The following is a 23377-nucleotide window of genomic DNA, read 5'->3' as shown; positions in this document are numbered from 1 at the left end:
AATCATAGCACAGAACTTGCTTACCCTTACACTACATTGGTATCACATCCTTAGGAGCGTCTTTAAGTATACTCTTTGTATACCTCAAAGATTTCCCAGCCTTCAGATGATCTGGAGGTTCGAAAAAGATCCATTCAACAAACTCAAAGAAACTCTAAACTTCACATTGCCAATATTCACTTTCAAGATTTTGAGTGCTTGTTTAGAATGAATCTGAATATCAAATTTAGTAACAGTTAATTCTTTCATAATAACTCCTAAATGACAGGAGATATGACAGAACATTAACATCTTATCTCTTATCCTTACACTGCAAATTGCAGTGAAGGCAATATGCACTGACATTTATTGAATGGCAAAGTACAAAGTGACGATGCTTGTTCTTTAAATCTCGAAATGGATTACTTCATAATTCACACATGGTCTGGGGCTCAAATTTAACTATCATCCTCATTCATATTTACATCAAAGTATTGCCTCGTCCCTTAAAATACTTTCACTCATGATTCCCCTTTAAAATAAAAAGATTAATGGCCTCCTTGTCCTTATAATTCTCACTAATTACACATCCTTCCAGATAAAAAATGACATAGCAATAGACAATAGCCTTGTGATAAGCGTCAGTTTTACCCTTAGTGTTATCGAGTACACATTCAAAATCAAATACCCTGATATATTCACTGGAATGAGTATTGGAATAATTTCTGAACTGAATGGTTACTTCCTGTGGAAAAACAAAAGTTCGATTCACTTCACATCCATCTTCATGCAATACTAACTTTTCCTGTTAACCTACTTTTATCAAACAGGTATGACTTTTTTAATCTCCGCTTTTTTTTCCACGCTAATTCTGACATACCCATCAAAATCCTTAAGTGAGAATAGACTCGTTCATTAATAACTAATTTGGTATCATGTCTATATATTTTACTGCCTTAACTACACAAACTAAGGCTCATATCATGTACCTAATGGTTATAATCACTATGATTTTTTAAGCCAGCTGAAGTCCTCGGTCAGACAACCGAGAGCTCCAGCCGTGGGTCATTATATAAGTAAAACCCGTATCAGGAAACACTTGTCCTCTTTCCTGACAAATATTATACCTCCCTACCTACACAAACTAATAAAATATCCATCGTTATCATGTCATAGTTAATAAACAGATAAAGATATTTTATTGTCCCTTTCCATTATCGACGATTTTTCTCGAGTTACAGGAAAATCATGCACAGAGGACTGCATAACTGGGAACCCTTTTTAGTCTGCATGACAGACAGCCCTTCTTAGTTTTAACTGCTTCAGGTGTATGACATCACTTCTTTCCTTTCTTCCAGCAGTTATAGGCAGTAAAAGCTCTTAATACTCTTAATCCATCATAAATCTCAGTATTGAAAATATACTGTCTTCCTTGAGGCTTCATCGGTATGTTCCTAATTAAATTTTATATTCAACCCTAAAAATTCATAATTAAAGGATTCAGTTTGTTCGACGATCCACCTTGATCCTTCCCTGTCATGTAAATCGTTCTCTAATTATTCTAATATCGATTCCACCGAGGGATCAAGAGTGAACTAAATCTGACACATTTACAATCTCAAATGGTAAGTTAATTGCAAAATCTCCATATTCAGGTTCACCTGAAATGTTTTGCATTATCGTTTTTACCGTAACAGTGATGAATTCCCAAATTTAATATGAAAGGTGATGCATTATGCAAGTTAGCTAATTGATCTACGAGATAATCTTTATAATTATGTAAATACACCCCCATGTTCCTGTTGTACAACGATGGTACACCATTTCCTACATATTTTGCATAGGACGAGCTGCTGGAGTGTAAGCAGGGTAATATTTAATGAAGGGATTTAGGGAAACCGGTTAGCCGGACTAGAGTCCTGGAAATGGGAAGTACAATGCCTGTACTTTAAAGGAGAGGTTTGGGATATTGACAGTTTGGAGGGACTTCTAAACTGTCGTATCTGAGCGCCTCTGCAAAGACAGTGACTATGTATGAGTGAGGTGAAAGTGTTGAATGAATGATGAAAGTATTTTCGTTTTGGGGATTTTCTTTCTTTTTGAGTCACCCTGCCTCGGTGGGAGACGGCCGACTTGAGAGAAAAAAATTACATATATATATATAATCTCATAAATGCCTTTCGTGTCTTAGCATGAGAAAATACTTATAGGTTTGTAAAGTTACCACTGTTTTGTAAGTTGAGGGTAGTGAATGATAAATTTCTATTCGCGCAGGTGGACAGAGCGGTGGAGTGATGACCTGATCCACTTTATCAACCAAGAGGAGTAGAGCAATTACCCCTCACCGGCTAGGTTCATCTATCCCCAGTCCTTCCCGACGGCCTGATCCCACATACCAACCTCCTCATCCCAAATCTTCAAAAACACCGGATTCTGCTCAGTATGGGCAATATCATCGCCCTCAGGTGACTCTTGCTAATACATCACACCACCTGGGGTCGCCTCGTGCATTGTCTGTGGTCACCTCGTCCAGATTTTTCCCACAAACTTGACTTCTATTACAACTAGACTCACACGACTCGCCCATCACTGACGATTTGGGTGAATCAGATACACTGAGAACTTAAGGGGAAGGCATATAATTAGGAAATATAGTGTACTATCATTGTATAAGGGGGACTTGGGGTGTATTTACATAATTATAGTGGTTATCACTATAATTATATAAATACACCCCAAGAAATAATTATTTCGTAGATCAATTTGCCGACTTGTGTAATGCATTGCCTTTCACATTAAATTTGAGAATTCATCCGACTGTTATGGTAAAAACAATAAGGCAAAATATTTCAGGTGAACTGAAATATGAAGAACTTGCAATAAACTTACCATTTGAGATGTAGAAGTGTCAGATTTAGCAGATAACTTTAATCGCTGGGTGGAATTTATACTAGAACAATTAGAGAATGATTTACTTGACAGGGGAGGATCAAGGTGGATAGGCTATCGCATTGAATCCTTTAATTTTGAATTAATTCGCTGCCTGACCACGGTAGAGTGCGGTTGTGCTCTGCACCCCTCTGCTGTTTCAGGCGAGCTACATCAGTTCGTCAACAGCCATTGAGTAGTGAGGACGTGTGCTGCTCATTTTCCAACATGGCGCTGCATAGCAACAGGCGCATCAACACTGTTTGCGTTGAGTTGACCCGTGGGGCTGTCACGGGAGCCACGATGGATTTGTTACTACCGGCGATTATCCGTGATACCTACGGTATCGCAAATGAAGAGATATGTGGTGTAGCACTTAATGGGACGACACGGATTTTCGTTAAAATGACGTCAGCAAATGTCTACGAAGCAGTGGTGGATAAGTATCAAGAGACCATTATAGCCGTCAATTCAGCTGTATCAGTACGTCTTCATGATGTATCACGATACTACACATGGGTAAAAATCAAGAATGTGCCTTTTGAAGCGACTGATTTTGTTATAAAAGATGAACTACGTAATTATGGTACGGTTCATATGGCCTCTGCAGGTCGGTGGGCCGCTGGACCTTATGCTGGAAGTTTGGAGGGAACATATTCAGTCAAAATGACCTTACGTCATCCCATACCGTCCTATATTATGTTGCAAGCATTTCGAACTCAAGTATATGTAACATATGCGGGGCAACGTCGTACGTGTCGGCTGTGTGGGTCGTATGACCACATAGCGGCACAGTGTGGTAAGCGTCGTGGGAATCTCCAAATATCACAACAGCAACAATCGGAAGAGGTCGAGGAAGTTGAGGGACGAGAACAGTCTTATGCTCATCCGTCTCTACAACGGTCATCTTGGAGTGAAGAGGTAGAAAAAGCGCAGGAGAATGCTTTGGAGGATGCAAAACAGCGAGAAGAATCACCGTCACTGGACATAAATAAAGTACTTGAAGAGACTCTGCCCACTATGGGGGAAGAGGATGTAGCGGCGTCTTTAGTGAAGGCACTGGATGTTTTGTTAGACGAGTCGATCGTCAACCGTGTGGAGGATCCAGGTACAATTTTGGGATCGGTTGAACATCATGGTGAGGCGACGGATGGAAGCATTGAGTCTAGTGTGTCGCATGGTATGACGGTAAATGTAGCAGAAGTGGAGGTGCATCACGATAGTACTAAAGAAATCCCAATGCAGGTGGAGGGTAGGACGCGAAAGCGAACTGCGACCCCATCAGACTCAGACGACGTGCTTACTCCTGCCCAAAGGCCAGGAAAAAAGTCTTGGGCGGATGTACAGAGGACAGGGAACAGTGAATCCACGAAACAAGGGTTTATCAAGGTGATTCCCAAAAAAGGGGGGAGGGATAGAGGTGGTGTAAAATGTATAAGTGAAAAGTCTATACCTAGAACTAAAGGAAAACCCCATTAATTGACTTTAAGGTTTTGACAATAAATATTAACGGTTTGAGATCTGAGCGGAAGCGAAAGTGGTTTAATGAATTTTTGGTGCGTCTAGATGTGGATGTGGTATTTATCCAAGAACACAATTACAGAATTGGATATGAGTTAGAAATGGATGGTTATGATGTGTATATGGAATATGCGACGAGGTTAAAAGGAGGCGTCGCCATTCTGGTAAAGGAAAATAGCCCGTTTGTAGTACGCCATAGTGAAAGGGGGGAGGGGAGAGTGATTAGGGTGGATGGTTTATGGGGTAGAGCACACATAAGTTTTGTATGTGTATATGGGCCGGCCGAGGGAGATGTACGACTTGAAACTCATTTTGTACAAGATGTATTAGTATATTATCTACGTAGTTTACCAAATGTAGCGATAATAGGGGGCGACTGGAATTGTGTAATACGACGAAAAGATGTGGAGCCTCGAGGAGCGGGTTGTTGCTTGGGATTCCTGGGAGATTTATTGACGAGTGTGGGTTTAATGGATGTGTGTGGGGGGGGTGGCATGGTGGAGCATACTTTTATTAGACGAGATTATGCGGCGAGATTGGATAGAATGTACGTGTCTAGTGCGATTACAGTGCGGAGAGTGAATGTGATAAATGTGGTTTTTTCGGATCACAGAGGAGTTGTAATGGATGTAGATATTGAGGGTGTGCCTAGAAGGGGTCCATCTTTTTGGAAATTAAATGTAAAGTTATTGAAGAGGGAGGAAAGTCTTTTGTCTTTTGGGCATATGTGGGAACGCCTTGTGGTTGAAGCACCTGGAGATGTGGATTTGGTTAATTGGTGGGAAACGATAGCCAAAAAGCGAATTAAGGAATATTATATTAGTCAAGGAGTGAGATATAATCAGTTACAATATGGTTTCCAACGATATTTAGAGGGGCAGTTGCGCGACTGCTATGTACAAGCGAATGCTAATTATCCTGTTATAGAAATTGAAAGAATTAAGGAGCAACTACGAAATTTACAAAACGAAAGGTTTGATGGGGAAAGGCTTAAGGGTGGAATCGAAGAGGTTTTGTGGGGAGATCGGCCGTCGGCGTGTGTGTTGAGGAATCAACACAGACGTCGCAAAGCAATGGAGTTAATGGGGTTGAATGTTCAGGTAGGTATGCAGGGGTATAGAGTGAATCAGGTGTTGACGACGACGGAGGGTATGAGTGGGTATATAGATGCTTGGGTTAAATTGAAAACGCAAAGTGTGGGAATAAGTGAAATTGCATTGCAGTCAATCGGTAGGTTTGTGCAGTGTGAGCTGGAGGAGCATGATCGTTTGATGTTGGGAGGGCCGATAACGGAGTGTGAGACTTGGGAGGCTTTATCTGGGGCGCAATTGGGTAAGGCGCCAGGAATTGATGGGTTGCCCAGCGACTTTTATCTTCAAAATTGGAACGTTTTAAAGGGGTTTTTGGTACGTTTATTCAATATAATGAAGCGGGATGGGGTTTTAGGGGAACAACAAAGGTTGGCTGTGGTCGTCCTAGTTCCTAAAGGCGAGCCATTAACGGTTAAAGATTATCGTGCAATCTCGTTATTATGTGGTGACTATAAAATTTTTGGAAGGATCTTGGCTAACAGAATAAAAAAAGTCCTGGGCAGAGTGATTGACAAGGGACAATATGGGGTGCCGGGCAGGTCTATGTATGTAGGTCACGGTATGATTAGAAGTTTTATTGAAGAAAGAGTAAGATTAGGAAGGGGGGGGGTATTGGCTATAGATTGGGAGGCGGCATATGATAGTGTGGAACGGGAGACGTTATGGAAGATCATGAGATGGCAGGGGTTTGGGGCGGAAATTATATCATGGGCCAAATTAATGTATCAGGAGGCAACCTTGCGTGTGCAGGTGAATGGGAGGTTGGGAGATCGAATTCAGATGGGAAGGGGTTTGCGTCAAGGTTGCCCCCTTTCACAAATTTTTTTTGCTTGTTTTCAAGATCCCTTTTATAGAGGGATAAGGGTTTTATTGGAAGCAAAGGGGATGGGTAATGTAAGGGATGGGGGAGCGGGCATTGTTGGATATGTCGACGATACGACGATTTTGGTGAGAGAAAACATGGATTTGATTCGGGTAGAAACGTTAGTGAAAGTTTTTGAAAAGGCTACTGGCATGACGATCAACATGGGGAAAACAAAATATATGAATCTTGGAAAAGGGTCATGTGAGGACGGAATGGTTGCTGAAAGGTGGAAAAGGGTGGACCAAATAAAGATATGTGGGATCGTTTATGTAAATGATATCAAGTTAGCACAGCAAATAAATTCCGTGCGTATCGTTGATAGTGTTCTGAAGCGCCTCAGTGGTTTAAGAGCTGCTAATTTAAGTTTGCAACAAAGGGTGATTACAACGAATGTGCTATTATATAGTAAACTATGGCATGTTACGGTAATATTTCCGATACTTCGTTGTGAGTTAAAAAGGCTACAAAAAAGTGTTTTTAGATTCATTTGGGGAACAGGGAACGAATGGTTAAGTAGAGCGGTTGTCACACTCCCCGTTGGCCGTGGAGGGCTGGGTCTTATAGATGTCGAAAAGAGGATAATAAGTATGTATTTAAAACATAGTTATAAGCGGGAGGGAGGGGTGAAAGGAGACGGTCTTCATAGGATACATCAGGATATGCGACGGTGGTGGGGGGGTAGGGAGTTCATGATAGGTGAGGCAATGTTACGGGTATTTATAAACGTGAGGGAACCTTTACATATTAAATTGAGAAATCTTGATAGGGCAGATGGTAAGGCTTTGGTAGCGGCGGTAGAAGGAGTTTATCCGATGTATGATTGGCGTAATATTTGGGGGCGTTTAAACAAATTGCGTTTAAAACCTAAAGTCAGAGAAGTTATGTATAGATTTTTACATGGAATATTGCCGTCAGGAATGGTTTTATTCTATAAGAGAATACGAGAGGATGGGGAATGCAAGGATTGTGGAGGATTGGCGACTATTTATCATACGGTGTATTTTTGCGATTGTATTGAACTTATAAGGGTTTGGATGGGTAAGGTTTTAAGGTTAGTGGGGGGAGGGGGGTTTGCAGGTTTTGAGGGTTTTAAGTTTAGATATAACTGGGGTGAATAAAAGGGTTGAGAATGCGATTGGGTATATAATTACGGATTATATATACATGATGTGGGCTATGAGGGAGGCGGACGTGCGTGCAAGAATTAATGCGTTGGCAGCAACTTTTTATAGGACACAGTGTAGGAATAAAGGGGTGTATGGAGGGAGATGGGAGAGAGATTTTAGTGAGGGTTATCGAAATTTCACATTAAGGGATTTATGGGATTTGCAAAGTGGGTAAGGGGATACAACGGGCTATTTTCCTAGATATGGGTGTGAGCATGGAGAGCTGTTTATATGGATGTATAATTGAGTTTTGATATCTATGGGCAATATGGTTATTGCCCCGAGGGTTTCAGGAACTAAAAAGTTATCATTTAGAAATGTGTTGCACTACGATTGCATATTATCATTTATCATGCATAAATCATTTCAAGGACTTTATGATGAAAATTTTCAATGACTCAAATATGTTATAGGTGTCTTTAATGATTTTGATTCAATTGTAATTGTTACAAAAAAAAAAAAAAAAAAAAAAAAATTTTCCTAGCATAAGCTACTGGTTCTTATTTTATATTTTATGCTGTGTTACAGTCTGCTTTTCAGTAATATTATATTACATGTAACTACTTGCATCATTTTTTTCTTAGTTCCGCTGAGATGTAAAATTTCACATCGTAGTTTTGTTTTGTTATATTGGATGTTTTTATTGTGACTTTTAGTATTATCCCGTTTCCTTCTTTGTATCCTAAATACCTATGTATGTTAAGATCTTGTGATAATCGCTTAAATTAATGTTTGAGTATCGTGGTGCTCTGTTAAGCACCTGAGATCTTAGATTTAGTCTCGCATACGTGTGTTGACAGGCAGAAACCTCACCTATGTGTGCTTGTGTATGTGTGTCATTGTGCGTGTTTAGTTTTTTTTTTATATCTATTGTTTTATTGTACAATCTTTATAATTTCCAGTGTTTGATGTTTTGTATAAGTAACCTTGTTAGAGATGTTCTTTAACAAATAAAACATCACTGTAATGTATAGTGTTGAGTGTGAGTGTGTATATTCACTGTAATATACGGTGTGTTGTGTGTGAGTGTGTATTACCATTGTAATATGCAGTGTGTTGTGTGTGTGTGTATTACCACTGTGCAGTATGGTATCAATATTAGGTTTCGGGTTAAGTGAAATTCTAGTGCAGTAAGCTTTTGTCGTGTATCTTTTTAATAAAATATAAAAAAAAAAAATTTTGAATTTTTAGGGTTGAAAATAAAATTTGATTAGGCTCGTATGTGGATTATTCCACGAAGCTTCGAGGGAGACAGCATATTTTTAAGACTGAGATTAATGGTAGATTATGTGTATTACGAGCTTTTACTGCCTATAACTGCTTCAAGAAAAGAAAGAAGTGTCAGATACCTAAAACAGTTAAAAATAAGAAGTTTCTCAATCACACAACGTTCTCTTTGGATGACTTTCCTGTAACTTAATGCTTGGGTTGAGTATCAGTTGTGTTTCACAGAGTCGGTTGTTGTGACGTGACTGAAGCGTAGTCTTACATGCCTTCCTGTTTATGTTTTATTTTTATAGTTTCTTGATAATATGAGAAGTCATGAAAGTGCTTGTAATTTCACTATTTTTTTTTTCACAGTGGTTGTTTTGCACACATACACAAATTTATTTATATATATATATATATATATATATATATATATATATATATATATATATATATATATATATATATAATGTATGCATACATATATGTATACATATATATATGTATACATATATGTATACATATATGTATACATACATATATATATATATATATATATATATATATATATATATATATATATATATATATATATATATATATATATTATAGACAGAGATGGAGAGAGAGAGAGAGAGAAAGGCTTTCTCTAAAACTGCAAAAGATCCGTTTTTGAAAAAATTACACATTTGGGTGAAGACTGAGAAATTTGATAATTTACCAGTAAAAAGTAATGGTTAATCAACCTCTTTAACTCAGATTGCCAAAAAGAAATTGTATTACTTTTGGTATGTGTTCAAGCCTCACTAAGGGGGTTGATATTCCTTGTATACAGACACAGATTCGTACATATTCAGCACAGAATGTAGAGATTTACACAGAGAACCATTGGTATCATATATGGATTTCTCTAATTATCCCAGAGATAATCTATTGCATGATAATTTTGGGAAAGGAGAGTTAGGATTACTAAAATCTGAAATGACACATAATATTAATGAATTAGTAGCATTGAAGGCAAAAACGTATTCTGTAAAGGTGTCAGGTAGGATGGATAATATCAGAGCAAAGCAAATCCTATCCCATTTCATGCCTTTTTCAACCCATGCTTGCTGTAAGAATGCATTAAGTAAACCAAATAAGGAGACATTTAAGTCAATTTGTAATGTGAAGAGTGAAATGTGTACAGTTTTGGATTGAAAAGAGGGGGTTTGTCCGCCTTTGATAATCCTCAGACACTCGGGTTTCTAAGTGTTGCACATGTGTCAAATTTATAAACTCGTCGGTTTTCTGAACCATTTATCTACTGTATAAACTGTACCCATTGTGCGAGTAGTTTATAATTATTTTATTATAACTTCACGAGACTATCTTCTCCGGTTTCACTATCTTCCCTTTAAATTTCTACACATATCAATATATTCCTACAGAAGAGGAGCTTTATTTCCCACTCGTGCAGTTTGCTCTTTAGATCAGCAATTTTCATATCTAAGTATTGACATCCACCTTCTCTTCCCTTATTCCTCGTTATGTATTTAGCATTTTTTATTTCACCATGTTCCAAGCAAGTGAAAATCTGTTGCTTGTGTTTACAGGCGTAAGGGTAGGTGTGTGTGTGTGTGTGTGTGTGTGTGTGTGTGTTGCGAATCGTGTCTTAGAGCACTTCCTGCTGTGTCAGTTAATGATTTTGCATGCACTAGAACAGTCTCTGCTGCTGCTACTTCTGCTGCTGTTGCCACTTCTACTACTACTATTCCTCACTCCTAATCTGTTGTTGCTGCTACTTTTGCTATTGTTACTTCTGAAGCTTCTGCTGCTGTCGTGTTTCCATTGTAGTCACTACCGCTGGACAAGTATTGGTATTCCAAAAAAATGTATACTAAAAACTACACAGCGCAAACACACATTATTTAATGTTGTATAAGAAGAAGAATCTTGCAACACAAATATTTCCACAGCGAATAAACTTTCCCTAGGAAAGCAACTGACCAGCGAATAACCATCTCTCTGAAAACAAACATTCCCAAGCAAATGACCACCCCTTAGGAAATGACCACCCCTTTAGGAAATGACCACCCCTTAGGAAATGACCACCCCTTTAGGAAATGACCACCCCCTTAGGAAATGACCACCCCCTTAGGAAATGACAGCCCCCTTAGGAAATGACAGCCCCCTTAGGAAATGACCACCTCCCAGCAAAATGACCATCCCCCCAGCAAAATGACCACCCCTCCCAGCAAAATGACCACCTCCCCAGCAAAATGACCATCCTAGTAGAGCACCCTGGTAACGGTACACCAAAATGTGTCTTGTAAATTATGCTCCGAGTTGGGTGTTAGTGGAAGTCGAGATTAGGTAGCGCTATGCCACACATCCTCACCATAAATAGCCTCCTCCAGACGCCTCTGAAACTCGGGCAACACAGATCCAGTGTGTTGCCCGAGTCTCAGAACCCTCCCACCCAGCTGGCTTGATAGTACAATATTTCAAGTAGTCGTTCGCCTTGCTTTTGGTAACATCTGCTGCGCAGTTACACATGCTAGAAGGATTTTTTATTTTTCCTTTTTTTTATCGTGAGTGGAAGAAAGGGATACAGGAGGGTCTATTTTTCTGTGTGTGTGTGTGTGTGTGTGTGTGTGTGTGTGTGTGTGTGTGTGTGTGTGTGTGTGTGTGTGTGTGTGTGTGTGTGTGTGTGAATTCTTGTTTAGCTAGCTCTAGCTCCCCTTCTAGCTCTCCCCTTCTAGCTCTCCCCCACTAGCACCCCCCTCTAGCTTCCTCTGCCGAGACAAAAACCATCACAGCCGTAACGTGAGTGCATCAGAAACTGACCCGGTAAAAGCCCGATTCAAAATGTTTTCGTATTCACTGAGGTTTCTGTCGGCTCGTGTTTATGTTGCCTATCTTAAAGGCTTCTTAAACTTCAAAGTTTTACTTCGGAAATACTTTCCCCTTTATATATGTTGTGCCGAATAGGTAAAACTTGCGATTTTGGCTTAAACAGCAACGCTCGTCTTGCTGAACAAGGCAAACGAAAAATTTGTGTATGCAGTTATTTCGCAAAAATCAGTCTGAACTTAATGAAATATATATTTTTTTTTCGTTATGTTTATTATTAAATTATTGTAAACTTATCTAAAATATGTTTAGTTGGATCAGGCTAAATTTAATTGCGCTTGTTATAATAAGGATATTTAAGTTTTCCAAGGTTCTTTTGGTACCAAGTTATTATATTTCAAATTAACATAAACGAAAAAAATATATCTTTAAATGTAAGAGAAAATTTTAGGAAGGACTTGATTTTAAATATTTTCTTGTTAATTGACAAATTTTACCTATTCGGCACGACATTATATATATATATATATATATATATATATATATATATATATAATATATATATATATATATATATATATTATATATATATATATATATATATATATATATATATATATATATATATATATATATATATATATATATATATATATATATATATATATATATATATATATATATATATATATATATATATATATATATATATATATATATATATATATATATATATATATATATATATATATATATATATATATATATATATATATATATATATATATATATATATATATATATATATATATATATATATATATATATATATATATATATATATATATATATATATATATATATATATATATATATATATATATATATATATATATATATATATATATATATATATATATATATATATATATATATATATATATATATATATATATATATATATATATATATATATATATATATATATATATATATATATATATATATATATATATATATATATATATATATATATATATTATATATATATATATATATATATATATATATATATATATATATATATATATATATATATATATATATATATATATATATATAATATATATATATATATATATATATATATATATATATATATATATATATATATATATATATATATATATATATATATATATATATATATATATATATATATATATATATATATATATATATATATATATATATATATATATATATATATATATATATATATATATATATATATATATATATATATATATATATATATATATATATATATATATATATATATATATATATATATATATATATATATAATATATATATATATATATATATATATATATATATATATATATATATATATATATATATATATATATATATATATATATATATATATATATATATATATATATATATATATATATATATATATATATATATATATATATATAAATAAAGGCATACATACATGAAACTAATTTTATAATCGTAATAACCATTTTAGGATAAAAAAAAAAAAATTGGAAGCCCCTCATCAAACTTTGATGGAAAAAAAACATACTTGCAACGCTCCTATTTTTTTCTTTCTTCAAAAAGTTGGAAGAACTTATTAAACTAGAAGGAAAAGTTTTGGGGTTGGCTGGCCAGCCACTTTGTGTATCTATGGCAGCTCTCCATCTGTGGTAGCAACGAGCTGGGCAGACAATATTTGAGTGGACGCCTGTCCTCGAGTTAGAAGAAGAGGAGGAGGAGGAGGAGGAGGAGGAAGAGATGGAAATCAGGGAATGGTTGAGAAGTTGGAAGGTTTATGGTGGGGAAATACAAGGTCAGTAACTCTATTGGAGGTATATGGATAGGAGAGAGAAAGAGAGAGAGAAAGAGAGAGAGAGAGAGAGAGATTGATTTGAAGAGCCCTTTGATCTATCAGACTTTTCAGCCCCTTTAGCAATAAAAAACAAACACACATAAAAAGCAGCCCAAGTAAAAATAACTTTGCAACAAATACAAAAACCTACCACTACGAACATACAACACACACACACCAGAGAGAGAGAGAGAGAGAGAGAGAGAGAGAGAGAGAGAGAGGGAGAGAGAGAGAGAGAGAGAGAGAGAGAGAGAGAGAGAGAGAAAAAAAAGGAACGAGCTATCATCCTCGCACCTCAGGCATCAATTAAATGAACATTGATCATCTATACATATATCTGGAGAGCCTCGGTCACTTGCCAACAATTGACAGATGATTCCCGTTATGTAGGATGGATGGATACGTTATGTAGGATAGATGGATCCCTTTATGTAGGATAGATGTATCCCTTTATGTAGGATAGATGTATCCCTTTATGTAGGATAGATAGGTCTAGACGAGAGATACTGTTACGTTGTTGGTATGGATACCGTTACATAGGATAGGAGGTCGTTGTATATGATCGATAGAGGACAACGAACAGGGACGGATAATAAGGTGGCTGTGTAATTGGATTGAGATGTAACAAATAATTTTTTTTGAACTCCAGTGCTTTTGCTAAATTTGCTAATCTGACGTAAAAGACTAACAAAATCCATCTAAACCTAACAGCCCTACCAAATCCAGTCAAACTTAACAATTTAGGCCGTGAGTTGGATGACTAGAGCCTGTAGCTTTTTTTTTTTACTGAGTTTATGCCTTTTGTTATTTTGTAAGATATCCAACCAAATTCAACGAAAGCTAAAATAACCCAAACCAAATTAAACTTAACATACCCTTACGCAACGCAACCATAAAATAACTAATATAACCCAACAAAGTAAATTACTATATATTAACGTAAGACCTTGTGCAAAGCAAACCTTCCTTATAAGCCAATGTTTCGTCTGAGGGACAAGCGAAACGTTCTTTCATGATTTCTTATATTTGCAGACAATACTTCCATTCCAGTCAATCTAAACTAACCAATTTTACAAATGCTCTACAGTGCGTTTGGAAACCATCTAGCTGCTCTCTGCTGAACACCCTTCCCAATTTCCTCACCCATCACCCTTTCCAAGGTCAAACCAAGTCAGCCGTTAAAGACACGTTCGCAGAAACTGCTTTTATTGAGACATCTCAATAAAAGCTCTCACTCTCTGTAAGGGTTTTTCTTCACTGTCGGTAGTACGGCATTTGGATACACTCAGTTCAGCTGTCGGGTATCTAGACACCTGACCATTTCTCATACTCTCACCCGTCATACGAACTCATGGAGACTGATGTAACAGGCTAGGTAATTTAAAAACAGCTAAACAAGTCTTTAATAAGCAAAATTTCGCAAAAAAGTTAGCTTTTTCCGAGCTCATAGTTTATTAAAATTCCATATCTTAAAAGCTTACTCTAGTATAAATTCCCTATATTGCTCTACTTGTCGGCTTTGTTCTTTCAGCGAATATCACGAACTGTCATCACCCTCCCTCCACAACAAAGCTGTGAACGGTCCCATATGAAAAAATGCGGTAGGTGTTATACAGTAGACGTAGTAGCTTGTCCTTCTGTGTGGAGAGGGGTCCCGGCCCTCTTCTGAGAGGTGTCAAGCTCAGACTGATATACACTGGTTTGTTGAGCCATAGCTCGGCCCAGGCTGGCCTTGCCTGTACTCCTGGATACCTATCACGCGATTCATAAAAATACAAAGCGAGTAGGTAATGATAATGCAAAACTACTGTAACTGTCATAATCGCAGGCTCCTGGGAGAAAGTTTTGATTTCCTTCGTGACTCTCAGCACCAAAGAACCAATATCTCACTAAGAACTGATTACAGCTAGGAAAGATAAGCAATAATCCAAACTGCTGATCAGACAAATCCATGCCATCTTCAAAGACGGTCCTGTAAATTACTATGGTGACAGAAATAGAACCCCTTCTCTAATAATTACACTAAATAGTCATCCTCAGAAGATTGTCTCAACGAGAACCTTCAGATTCATCACTCACCTAAGACGTATGCAGATTCGTTACCTCATCGACAAGAAAAAAATCTAGAGTTCTCAAGGCCTGCCTCAGAACATTCATCACCACCAGGCTGGTGCAAAAAAGGCAATGGTATCAGACGGAAGCTCAGAATCATTATTGCTTGTGAGAAAATACGTGATATCTATCACGTCAACACAATTTAAACTATGAAGTGCTTCAGAAAATAGGTAAGTTCACTTTATCTAGGAAAGATGGGCAACTTCCAAAACCCTTAGAGTTACAACCCTCTCGTTAATCGGTGCTCAGCTTACTGGATGCCGTTCTGACCGATCACAGTCTCTCAATGCCGATTCCGGAACCAAGGTCTCAATTTAAGATTCATCTCAGGAGCATCCTGCAACTGCAAAGACCGAGAGAATTGTCCTTAACAGGCTCAATACTCAAATAAAACAAATTCCATCTCAATATCTACGGGTTCCTACCTGGGTTAATCACCTAAACTTGCTTTGTTTAGTACACCAGGCAGCGACCTGGCACAAAGCCAGTCTTTATTATCCTCTGAGCTGCCGTTGATACAGCCGACAGTGAACTTATATTTGAACAATTGAACAACTTCGGTGTCAAGAGGGAAATTACTAACTTGGATCCGAGGATACCTGAACAAGAGAACAGCCTCAGTCATATACAAAGGTGCCAAGAGTTCTATCAGTGTCTCACTGAGCTTGGGTACACCTCAGGGTGAAGTACTCAGCGCAACTCTAATGTACTGACACACAGGCTACACAAGATAACGAGGCTGTCATCAATTATGCGGATATTTGCATCTGCCAACATATCCAATAGACTACAGGTTAGGTAAGATTTGTCAGGACAAGTGTTTCCTGACCCGGGTCTTAGTCATATGATGACCCACAGCTGAAGCTTTTGCTCATCTGAGCGAGGCCTTCCACTGGCTTACCGGTCTACCTGGGTTAATCACCTAAACTTGCTTTGTTTAGTACACCAGGCAGCGACCTGGCACAAAGCCAGTCTTTATTATCCTCTGAGCTGCCGTTGATACAGCCGACAGTGAACTTATATTTGAACAATTGAACAACTTCGGTGTCAAGAGGGAAATTACTAACTTGGATCCGAGGATACCTGAACAAGAGAACAGCCTCAGTCATATACAAAGGTGCCAAGAGTTCTATCAGTGTCTCACTGAGCTTGGGTACACCTCAGGGTGAAGTACTCAGCGCAACTCTAATGTACTGACACACAGGCTACACAAGATAACGAGGCTGTCATCAATTATGCGGATATTTGCATCTGCCAACATATCCAATAGACTACAGGTTAGGTAAGATTTGTCAGGACAAGTGTTTCCTGACCCGGGTCTTAGTCATATGATGACCCACAGCTGAAGCTTTTGCTCATCTGAGCGAGGCCTTCCACTGGCTTACCGGTCTACCCCTTTAAAAGAATTTAGGTTATAATTATAACCATATTTATATTAAAACAGACTACAAACTATCTCGACACATCCCCGAATGAGACTAAAATCGTATGTCTCAGTGTTTGCACTAATAATCTGCCACATTCGAAATGATTAACCCTGCCAATGTGTTCCGTGAACTATGCAAATACCCAGGAGTTCGAATCAGCAGGAATAATATAAATAAAATGCTTCGCAGCCGTGAAGAGACTTAAACACCTTAGAACACCTGTGGGAAGCAAGTCTCAAAGCCGCTTTCCCTACGGTCTAACAGTGCTAGGAAACTTTGAAATTTGCACGCTTAGGGCTCTTGGTGCGAACCTCGGTTGGATTTTTAACTAGCAGGCTACTAGTATCGAGAAAGTCTTTGTGATGAGAAGAAAATAGCAATGTGAAACATTGTTCGTCCGACATGGAATATTGATGTTTAATATCATATAATATTAGGAAGAGGGAGGTGTCCAGTGGGAAGAACAAGATGGAAGAGGAAACTAGGATAGTGAGAAAGGGGAAAGTGGAAGATAGAAGCAGGAGAAGAAATGGAAAGGAGAGAACAAGTGGAAGGTAGTGGACAAGAGGAAGAGGAAGACAAGGGGGAAGAAGAAATGGGAAAGAAGCACTGAGAGGAAAATGGGGGAAAGTGACAATGGAAGAGAAGAGATTGAGAAAAGAAGAGAGCAAGAGGAAAGGAAGAGAGTTAGGAGACGATGACAAGGGGAAACGAAGAGAAAGGGGATAAGAATAAAGACCATCCTGATGACCAAGTCATCTCCAGATGTCGACAGCAGATCTTCAGCAGCGAAAAAGATATCGGCCACGATATACGGTGCCAACCGTCGATATCGGCCACGATATGCGGTGCCAACCGTCGATATCGGCCACGATATGCGGTGCCAACCGTCGATATCGGCCACGATATGCGGTGCCAACCGTCGATATCGGCCACGATATGCGGTGCCAACCGTCGATATCGGCCACGATATGCGGTGCCAACCGTCGATATCGGCCACGATATGCGGTGCCAACCGTCGATATCGGCCACGATATGCGGTGCCAACCGTCGATATCGGCCACGATATGCGGTGCCAACCGTCGATATCGGCCACGATATGCGGTGCCAACCGTCGATATCGGCCACGATATACGGTGCCAACCGTCGATATCGGCCACGATATACGGTGCCAACCGTCGATATCGGCCACGATATACGGTGCCAACCGTCGATATCGGCCACGATATACGGTGCCAACCGTCGATATCGGCCACGATATACGGTGCCAACCGTCGATATCGGCCACGATATACGGTGCCAACCGTCGATATCGGCCACGATATACGGTGCCAACCGTCGATATCGGCCACGATATACGGTGCCAACCGTCGATATCGGCCACGATATACGGTGCCAACCGTCGATATCGGCCACGATATACGGTGCCAACCGTCGATATCGGCCACGATATACGGTGCCAACCGTCGATATCGGCCACGATATACGGTGCCAACCGGCGATATCGGCCACTATATATGGAGCCATCCATTGATATCGAACACGATATATGGTGCCATCCGTTGATCGTTGATATCGGAAACGATAAATGGTGCCAACTGTTGATAGTGAATTGCCACCACAGTGCCAACTGCTAATATTGGGCTAACATCACAGTGAGTCCACACACACACACACACACACACACACACACACACACACACACACACCCTGTACACCGTGTACGTTAGGCCCATATTGGAGTATGCGGCACCAGTTTGGAACCGACACCTAGCCAAGCACGTGAAGAAACTAGAGAAAGTGCAAAGGTTTGCAACAAGACTAGTCCCAGAGCTAAGAGGTATGTCCTACGAGGAGAGGTTAAGGGAAATCAACCTGACGACACTGGAGGACAGGAGAGATAGGGGGGACATGATAACGACATACAAAATACTGAGAGGAATTGACAAGGTGGACAAAGACAGGATGTTCCAGAGATTGGACACAGTAACAAGGGGACACAGTTGGAAGCTGAAGACACAGATGAATCACAGGGATGTTAGGAAGTATTTCTTCAGCCACAGAGTAGTCAGTAAGTGGAATAGTTTGGGAAGCGATGTAGTGGAGGCAGGATCCATACATAGCTTTAAGCAGAGGTATGATAAAGCTCACGGCTCAGGGAGAGTGACCTAGTAGCGATCAGTGAAGAGGCGGGGCCAGGAGCTCGGACTCGACCCCCGCAACCTCAACTAGGTGAGTACACACACACAGACAGACACACACACACACACACACACACACACACACACACACACACACACACACACACAGGTTGTAAATCTTCTCATATCCGGACAGTTATATCAGCATTGCTGACGAGAGATGGTGTGAAGAGGAACACGGAAGAGGCAAGAGTGTGTGTTAAGAGGTGGGGAGGAGCAAGAGGAGCAGTCTGGATAAAAACATTGAGAAGTTTTACCGATCGGACACACAGTTAACACACACACAGACACAAACACAATATTTTCAACAGATCTTAACTTTGCTAACATACAAGGAATCACGTTAACTTTGCTACCAAGCGGGGAATTACGTTAACTTGGCTTCTATGCGGGGACTCGTATTCAAATATATTTTGCCACGGGGTGAACAAAGCCAAAAGTTTATTTTGAACCATCAAGTTATAATAAAAAAAATAAGCAGTAAACCTACAAAGGGAATCAAGTTAAAAATGTTAACTTTCTGTCCTCTACCAGATGAAGCAGTACAACTTAATTTTTCTGTCAAAATGTTTTAACATCAAAATTTTACAATCCTGTCTACACTAATTAATCAAATTCACAAATATTAATTTTCCTCTCGATATCAAATACTCAAACTCAAATAACACTAGACATTTTAATTTTTATCTTCATTAATTTGATATTTTTTTTTTTAGTTTAGGTTAATTAACAAATTTGCAAGTATTTCCTGGCAAGGTACCTTGGTAAAAGTTAAATGCTATCAAGAAGCACTGAAACTGGTTAAAAAGACGATCGAATGTATAATCCCGTAAGATATCGCTCTTCTGTTCCAGGTCAGAGATATGGCCAATAAGTGTCGGCAGTATTCTCTCTGAAAGTACCATCGTTAGGTCATTGTCAGGAGGCCATTTTGTCACGGAAGATCACGAAAGCTGCATTTCAAAACCACAGAAGTTGTTGCAAGAAAATTTAGAACGATTAAGAGCTGCATCTCAATATTAACGTTGCTGCAAGAAAACTAAAAACGAATAAGAGCTGCATCTGAAGAACAGACTTGTTGCAAACAAACCTAACACGGTCAAGAGCTGTCCTTGAAGAATGTAAATCGTTGCAGCATGCAAACTTTGGACGATAACGATGGCTGCTAATCAAGAACATACATGTTATTGAACCCCGCAAAGCTGCCAAAAAACTAGAGCTAAGTTTCTTGAAATTAGACGCTACTACATTCTAAACATTAGAAGAGAAATGTTATATACGACACAAGTAAATATTGTTTACAAGAGATACAACCCATACGAGACTGTTAATCCTCCTATCAGATTCTTTTCTTCCCCATCCACTGAACAATTATATTATTTATATGGAAACGGAAGACCTCGTACAGTGTCTGGGAAATAGGAAACAATCAGGTTCGATCTAATGAAGGGAAAAGCAGGTCTATCGTGTATTTACATTTACAGAGTGAAAAAATATGCAAGGTAGAGAAATTCTATTTACCCTTTATTGTTACGCAGGGACGATTCATCTGTACCAGCGCACAATACCCGGCTGTGATCAGTCCTAAAGTCTTGGGGCGACTGGACAACACAAAGATACTCGACTCTAAAAATGCTGAAGTATAGCGCTAATTGGAGGGTTACCAAAGCGCTTGTTTATCCCAAGAGAACTTCCCCAAGTACTCACATGGTGTATACCGTACTCCAGCATCGTATGTTTTCTCGGTGTATATTCACTGAGAGGTTACTTTAATTACTATTTTAGGGATTAAAGTATACTTCACTGGTGGTGAACAGGTGATATGCAGCCTTAATGACCCTCGTGTAGGTGATAGTCTTCAGACTGCCTTAACCAACCACCCCAAGTGCTCAAGGATGGGGATAAATAATTGACTAATATTTTTGATAATACGCGAAGAATTACAGAAATAACAACTACATTTATTTGCTAGAAAAACTGTAGGTTTTGTAAAATATTTTCAAATCAATTGGACGGTGTATTTAGGTTTTCATATTACTGTTAACTGCAAATAAAGTTTTTTTTTTAACAATTATGTAAACTAGTTTTGAATGAAGAATTTTTTTTTTCTGCCTGTGAATATTACTGGGAAATCAAAAACAGCTCTTTGGTTGCCAGAGGTTGTAACAACTAGTGTAGCTTTTATTTAGAAATTTGCGAAATATATAACGAAGTCTTTAAAAATGACCGATATTCTTTGACTGGCAGTCGGTTCCTCAACAGTAAACACGTGTAGCGTTCACATATTTTCAGTTTGTTTAACGCGTATATGTAACGTATTCAGAAATCGGGAGCAAGCGATACAAGATGCAAAACAACCACTGGGGGAGTTGAATGGTAGCTCTAGGCCTTTTGTGCTGAAATCAACACATCAGGAACTTGCAATGTTGCAAAAATAGTAGAGTCATTCCCTCGAACTGATCCACCTGGGTGTACTATTCATTTCTGTAACATTGCAAACTCGTTTGCTGTATAGTCCTTGTGGCTTAGCGCTTCTTTTTTGATTATAATAATAATAATAATGTGTCGATAGCAACACGAAAGGCCTAGAACTACCATTCAACCTCCCCTGTGGTTGTTTTGCATATATACGTATGTATAACGATTCAAAACTAATGCAACGAAACGTTTTGCTATTTGCAGAAAAATATCTTCCATATTGACTGAAAAATAAATCATACAGTACTTTCAGGTGCTCTTAATTATATAGGCACCAGAATCTTATTACATGACCCAATACGAATGATATTTGTCTCTCCAACAGTTACTAACTAATCAGGAGAAGAATCTGATTATTATCCTAATTGCTATTATTATTATTATTAAAATTATTATGTTCCTTGGAAAATGGCAAACCCGTGTCACACAGTTGTGAGGAACTGGACGTGCTCAGGCTTCATCCAAGGGACTGATTACCTTATCTTCCACTCTCTGCCGTACACATTTCAACAGTTTTCATATTATATCCATGTATGTATTGATAAAGCCACTGGATGGAGAAACGTCTACAAGAAACCCAGATGTTGCACAAGTGTCTTATTCTTCATCCAAGGGGATTGTAGGCGCAGTTTCTTGTATCAAGAATCCTTCAACAGCGTCACGGCACGTGTGTCGAAACGCGTCTACAGAGGTGCAGACACTGGCCTGGGCGAGGCAAGACGGTGTCTCGTGGAAGGCACCTGAGCTCACTGAAGTCATTAGACATGCGGGAAAAAAACTGCCTTGCATTATTCATACGCACAGTTTGCAGAGAGAGACGGGCTTTGTGCAATTTCCAGGACTCTTACTTTGCACACTCCATTCATATATATACTGTATATATATGCTGAGCAAATTCTGTGGTAAAAAAGTGCAAAGCAATAGGCATTATATGACTTAATTCCTGTTTTTTTCTTCTTCACATCTTGAAAGTATGTTTTTAAAATGTTTGCTTTTCTTTTAAATTTTAGTGTGATTTAGTGTCGTGTGAAGTACACAGCCACAAGTTTGTAGATGAATGGTTCAGAGAGCCGACATGTTGATAAATTAGACACATATGCAACTCTTGGGTATCTTTATTGAGGAAACGTTTCGCCACACAGTGGCTTCATCAGTCCATACAAAGGAGAATCTTGAAGAACAGGAGGAGAATGAGGTAATCAGTCCCTCAACCTTGAGTCGATGTGGTCAGTCCATCTATTCAAGATTGATGGACTGACCACATCGACTCAAGGTTGAGGGACTGATTACCTCATTCTCCTCCTGTTCTTCAAGATTCTCCTTTGTATGGACTGATGAAGCCACTGTGTGGCGAAACGTTTCCTCAATAAAGATACCCAAGAGTTGCATATGTGTCTAATTTATCCACAGCCACAAGTGTTTGTTCGTATTTCTGTCTACTTGCCAATAATTTATGTGGATGAATTTAGCGTGTATGGTGTGTGTGTGTGTGTGTGTGTGTGTGTGTGTGTGTGTGTGTGTGTGTGTGTGTGTGTGTGTGTGTGTGTGTGTGTGTGTGGCTGCAAATGAATTTTTCGTGCAGTGAAGTAGAGAGGGCTGGGTTTATAGAATACAAGGATACTTTTCTTGGATTGCGCAGCG

At 38.5% G+C, this 23377-nt stretch overlaps 1 protein-coding gene across 3 annotated transcripts in view; it reads right to left on the bottom strand.

Annotated features, from left to right (window-relative positions):
• The window catches only part of LOC128695329 (uncharacterized), a 525149-nt gene that overhangs the window by 114150 nt on the left and 387622 nt on the right, over window positions 1-23377 (bottom strand). Inside the window, exon 1 of one of the 3 annotated variants that reach the window (XM_070095418.1) lies at window positions 20780-20909. The exons of the other annotated variants lie outside the window; for them this stretch is intronic. Within the exon in view, the coding sequence (XP_069951519.1) occupies window positions 20780-20807 (28 nt within the window). The 5' untranslated portion in view covers window positions 20808-20909. Of the gene's footprint in view, window positions 1-20779; window positions 20910-23377 lie in introns of those variants that run through there. 3 annotated transcript variants of the gene reach the window in all.

Source organism: Cherax quadricarinatus, chromosome 50, assembly GCF_038502225.1.
Source record: "Cherax quadricarinatus isolate ZL_2023a chromosome 50, ASM3850222v1, whole genome shotgun sequence".
In the NCBI taxonomy this organism is placed as follows: domain Eukaryota; kingdom Metazoa; phylum Arthropoda; class Malacostraca; order Decapoda; family Parastacidae; genus Cherax; species Cherax quadricarinatus.
This window is presented reverse-complemented; position numbering and strand designations above follow the sequence as displayed.